At 39.2% G+C, this 6,013-nt stretch overlaps 1 protein-coding gene across 1 annotated transcript in view; it reads right to left on the bottom strand.

Annotated features, from left to right (window-relative positions):
- Positions 1–380: 380 nt before the first annotated feature.
- The window catches only part of CLVS2 (clavesin 2), a 55,530-nt gene continuing 49,897 nt past the window's right edge, over positions 381–6,013 (bottom strand). The window contains exons 4-5 of the mRNA XM_026069385.1: positions 4,921–5,141; positions 381–468 (exon numbers count right to left, since the gene is read on the bottom strand). Coding sequence (XP_025925170.1) covers positions 381–468; positions 4,921–5,141 — 309 coding nt within the window. The remainder of the gene's footprint in view (positions 469–4,920; positions 5,142–6,013) is intronic.

Below are 6,013 nucleotides of genomic sequence, written 5' to 3'. Positions count from 1 at the left end.
GTGTTTGTGTGTTTGTTTTCTTCTTGTTTTTATGGTGCATTTCACTGACATATTTAATAGTCATTCATTTCCATAGTATTTGCTTACCATAACTTACAAATTCAAAGTGGAGGGTTATATTGTATTTACAAACAAGTTGGCACTTACAGAATAAATTATTGATTCCTCTTTTTTATTTTATTTTATTTTATTTTTTCTCTTCTTTTTTCACCCCAGGGCATCCAAAACTCAGGCAGAATTGTAAAAGCTGCTGCCTGCTTCCATTATGCTACATTAACATGAGTAAATAGAATCCAGCTGGTACATTCTTTCCCAATGGTTTGCTTGCTGTAAAGAGGCAGTGCCTTCCACCTCAGTTCATCTTCAATGCTCAGGAACTGTTAGTCAAGTGAAAGCAAAGGCTGCATGTTTTCCTCCTCATTCTTATCCATGCGTTTTAGCACCCCAGGATCCACAACTGACTGAGACCTGCAGAAGGATAACATGTTTATTTGACATTTCCAGATCAAGTCAAATGAGGGTAAACCTCAGCTTTCTTTTGTTTATTTTCATTTTTGCCAGGGCTTAAAAATAATGGTACAGGCACCCTGAGCATCTGATCATACCAAATGGTCAGAAAATACCCTGAAGAAATGATTACATGGCTTTAACGGGCTCTGTGCTAGTTTGTGGATAGAGGCAAAAAATGGAATAAGGGGATTCGCTTTTTTTTTCAATGAAATGGTGAAGCAGGGTGCATCCTTAGTACACAACAGAGAGCAAACTAAGCTGTCTTTTGTAGTGTCCTAAGCATTGACCCTCTTGACCAGAGGGCTATATGGCAGTGGGCTAGTAAAGAAGGTACAATTCAGTAACCCAGCTGGCTAATGGCACGTTGCAATTAGTGGTGTGTTAGCTGGAAGCACAAGTTGCTCCTTTTCTGAACAGCACTTAAATGCAACAGCGCATGCTGCTAAGTCAACCCTGGGAAACCCTGCCACGGCCAGCAGGATTTCTGGAGCAGTGGACACATCTGTCAAATGCACTTATCAGCTTAACTACACAGAGCCCAGATGGATGGTAAGGGCAAATTCACTGTGGACTGTAAAATTTTTAAGATCCTCTGATTCAGTACAGAATTTTAACACTGGTACTATAATACCCTACAACAGCCATGTGTGAGTGAGAAAGAGGAATCCCTTCAGATACAGCTTTCAGCAAAATCAAAATGCTCCATTAAAAACAAAGTTTGAAGCATTAAGAATGGGACTCACCTCACCTATGCCTCAGCTTGTCAAAAAACAGACATTTTTAGGGTACAGTACATGCAACTTTTGCTGGATGTCTCCCTTAGAGTGAGATGAATCCTATGCTAGAAATGTTTACTTCTCTCCCTTTCTGTAAAGAGGATTTGAGATGGCTAGAAGCACGTGTTCATCTCTACAATGTAAGCATCTATTTTTAGCCATAGGAAGCCCACTGTAAGTGGCTGCAGCATTACTACCAATTGGTGTTTTGCATGGCTACAGCACAGAGACAAAGCTTTATCAATTCTGACCTCTCTCATAAGATAAACATACAGAGCCAATACCCCTCTTACAAATAGGCACCATCCACTGAAACCAATGACTGATGCTGATAGCAGGAAACAATTTGGTCTATCTCAAAGAAAAAAAAAAAGAAAACCTTCAAAAACACAAATGAGGAAAAATATCTGAATTAAACTCCAGGTGAAAGCTTTAAATCCAAGGATATTTTCTAATAACATTTACTACTCTTTCTTACTAATGGCAAAATCAAGAAAGTTAGCTTTAAAAATCTGATGATCTCTCTTGTGATAAACATAATTAATTTTTCTTAATTAATACTGCGCAATAAGCCTCATCTAGAATATTGGTTAATTCCTCAGGCAGAAAGCGAACCCACTGAATTAAAAATGATTTTTTTTAACTGCACAATGTATTGTGCGAATGCAAAGCTGACTTAAAATTTGCTGATGGAAAGCTGTACTCTTGGAAAATCCAGTTCATCAGGATAAAAAAGCTGTGGGAGCAGACTAATTTCAAAGAATTCCCAATTGAATTTAAGTACTGATAGGAGATTGAAATCCCTTTTCCTAGGCTGCCAATATCTCAGCAGCCAAGGTGTCCGGGAGTTCTCATCTGGGGAACTGAGAGGGAGCCAGAAAGGCTGCAAACGTGGCCTCAAATTCCCAGCATGGCAGTTTTGCTCATAAATTCCTAGGGCTTCCAAACTCCCAGGTTCTAAGGAAGATTTTAACTGAACAAATCCTGATCTAGGGCTTCTAAGCTCGGGAGCCCAAATGCCTTGCAGAAGGGGGAAAAATAGTTTTCAGTCAGTATTAAATCAACATTTATTGTCACATTGCATTCTGTGCAGCAGTCATTCATGGATTAAGTCATGTAAAAGGAAAAACATTTGTGTAAGTCTATAGCACCTTCTATCTATGTCTCCCAATCAACTTTACAGACACTACTGAACAAATTCTCACAAATCACAGTATGACAGAGCTGTATTACTAATTCCCATTTTAGAGATGAGGAGCCAAAGCCAAACACAGATGTTTAAAAAAGTGATCAGGCTGTGGTTAGCTGTGCACAGGGTCCTGATCATCGGAGCTCCACCTCTGTGCCTTAACCTTGAGAGCCAAGGGTGGACACAGCTCCCATCTAAACAACTGTGCTGCAACTGTGCCGCATGATGCGAACATGCACTCCTCAGAGACCCCTGTCACAGGCGGCACGAATTCCTCCTCAGCTGCAGCACTCCCCCCACCATCAGCCATCTTTTCAAGGAGGGCTCCTCCAGTGCAACAAAAGGTCCAGGAGATCTGGAGTGTATATTAGGAATGTCAGTGATCCCCATGGAGGCAAATATGGGTAACGACGAAATGAATACTTAACAGGATTTTGGTATAAGAAGGGTATTCTTTCAGAGCAATAAACTAATTCTAAAATGACAAGCCAAATTAAACAAGATAATTGTTGGAGACATGCTAGACCCCTATGAAATTTGGTCTATGAAGTTAAGCAAATTCATTATTATTATTATTATTGTTGTTGTTGTTGTTGTTGTTGTTGTTATGTTATTGTCATATTTTTTAGATGTTAAAAAATTGTTTTGTAACATACAACACTGAGTGTGCTTTTAAACTTAGGGAAAATGAATCCATCAATTGCCAAGTTCAATTTAAATTCAAATTTAAGTTGAATAGAATTTATCTACCTCTATTTTTGCATCAATGAAATTTTAATGCAGTCTGTATATTTAATACTCTAAAGTCCTGGGACTTTCTCCTTTGCATCTTATTACTATTCCCTTCTACATGGTACTCGCACAATAAACCTACTCTGTACCTTTTTATATACAACAGCTGGGAAGGAGGATTCCAGCAGACACTGCAGACACATTATCTGAAAACGTGAGAATCTATATAGAAGGTGAGGGCACTCAGATGAATATCATTTAGATATAATTTTCAACATGTTTATTTTCTGCAGTGTCTCCTACTGTGCCAGCTAACCCAGAGAGAAAGACTATCAAGCAGTAAACTGAAGATCAATCTGAAGTTTACACTGAAGTATAATTCTGCATGAAAGATTTTTTAAACACAAGTTAAATGAGAAGAAAAGAGTTAAGTGTTTTCTGCTTTGATAAAGAATGAAGAATCTAGTCAATCCACTACGAAGCTTTTCCAAATAATAATGCACTTCTCCAGGCTAGTCTGGAAAATCTGCCTCCAAGGGTCTTGTTACTGGCTTATTGCCTCTTTGGATGAGGCTGTTTTCCTCCCATGACTTCATTTTCTAACAGTATTCCACCCTTCTCTCCAAGACAACTTCCCTAGTGTCTCATAATTCTTGTATTATGTGCAAATCATATATAAATGTATTGCTCACTCTCTCCCCTTCCCCAGGCTCTTCACTGACCTATTTTCTCCATTCCTCTTGCTAACTGCATCTTTGACATATGGATTCAGGACCTTTCTTAACTTCTCATTCCCAGCCAGTCTCCTCCTATTTCCCACTTTCCATACATTATGTCCCAAGACTCTTCTCCCTTCTGTATCAAATGCCATCTCCTGAAACTGAATTTTCAAGTTAGCATAGTCTGATTTCATTTAAAGGCTTTCTGCTAGATCTACCCAGTTATGAGCTGAACTCTGACTTTTGCTGCTTTGCTCAACCCTTTGTATCATCCTCTTCACGACACTTCCCCTTTCTCTTCTACCTCCCTGGTGAGGTCAGATCAGATTCCCCACTCCCATGTGAATCACCTCACCGCTTCCATAGTTACTGTAGAGGCAAGTAACCTCTCCCCATACTTTATTTGATTTAGACTGGTAAAATGCAGCAAGCAATTATACTGCTTCTTCTCAAAGAGAAGAGTATCAGACTGTGAAGATGTTTATCACACTCGAGTACAACAATTTGCACGGATTCTTGTGCTGGTTTTCCTCATTAATTTTTCTCATGCTGTGTGCAGTAACTGTGACTGAAAGGTCAGGTGCTGCAAATATACTGGCACCCACAGGCTGGTGGATAGCCAGCACTGGGCTATGAGATGGGAAAAGGTAAGAATCATCACTACAATCTGGTTGGACAATTAGACCCATTTTATCCTCAGCCCTAAGGCTCACTCCAGCCAGCACTGGCTCTCTAATGCATACTGTAAGCTCAAGCAGGACACTAGCTTGTTCTGAACACAATACTGTGTACACTACCTGTATGGCACTGCTGAAATAATTCATCATATTGAGCTCACAACCCACATGGACTATAATCTACAGGGATCTTCTTAAAAAATTCTTCTTACAAAATAAACTGAGGAAACTGCCTATAGCTTCACAAAACCTAAAAAGGAAGAAGGGAAATACTAACCTCACAGCAGTACTAGAAGACCACAGTAACTTTAACCCACCTTTTCATAGATTTGGGAGAAAGATCCTTGTCTATATCTTTTGCAGGAGTGTTGTAGGAGTCCGCATTGCATTCACTGTCATCATCATATTCGTGGTCTAGCAGTGTTCTTGCCCAAGTCCCCATGTCGTAGGGGGGCAACATGCCTCCAAACTCTGAGGGTAGGATCTCAGGATGTATTAGCTGATGCAGACTGTTGAGGTTATTTCCATGCAGGAATATCTGTATACACACGTGGAGGTAAAAACAAAGCAGTATCACACAAATCATCAAAGCCCAAATTACATCATCATTATCACAGGATATGGTATGGTATGAATATTCTGTCTGTGTTGGGCTTACAGAGTCAGTCATCCAAGACAGACATTGCATCTGCCTTGAGCACGGTCAGTCTATGTTCACAGTCCTGCAAATACACAAATGTTAAAACATAAATAAACTTCAAATGTTTGCAGGACCAGGGGCCTACAGAAGCTGAGAACTGATGTGCGATACCTAGATAGACAGCAAATTAGACAGAGAGACTGCCTTTCTTTTATATTATTTGTTTTTCCTAATATCATGAAATAAAGTAAATAAATAAAATTAACATTCAATACATACATTAAGGAATACATATTGACTCTCAGCATCTAGCCATAAATTCTATAAATAAGATAAATAGTGCAGTGTAATGAAGACCCCACTCAAGCCATTTTCTTCCCTAATATGGTAGTACTAGTAACTACCATCCATACTTGACAATGTATGAAGTAAGTGAAAACAATAAAATAATTTATGTGAGCAGCATGAAGCAGTAGTTGACAGACTACTTGATATTGTCCATCAGTGTTTTGGTAGAATGGTTTATTTTCAGATATGCTTTACATATAAATATACATGTATGTAGGTATGTACGTGTGTGTGTGTGTGTATACACTTTTATATATAAAACCTCATCCTTTTTCCTCAAAGATTTGGAATGTGTGATCTATGGGCACTAGACACAAAGCAGCTCCGGATTTGGAGAGCCTTCTCCCACTGATACGAGGGACCTGCAGACCTTCCACTGAAAGGAAATGCCTATTGTAGGTTATGGCTGCACAGACAGACAA

This window comes from Apteryx rowi, unplaced genomic scaffold (genome assembly GCF_003343035.1).
Source record: "Apteryx rowi isolate R43461 unplaced genomic scaffold, aptRow1 scaffold_293, whole genome shotgun sequence".
NCBI lineage: Eukaryota > Metazoa > Chordata > Aves > Apterygiformes > Apterygidae > Apteryx > Apteryx rowi.
The sequence above is the reverse complement of the archived record's forward strand: the minus strand, read 5'-3'. Positions and strand labels throughout refer to the sequence as shown.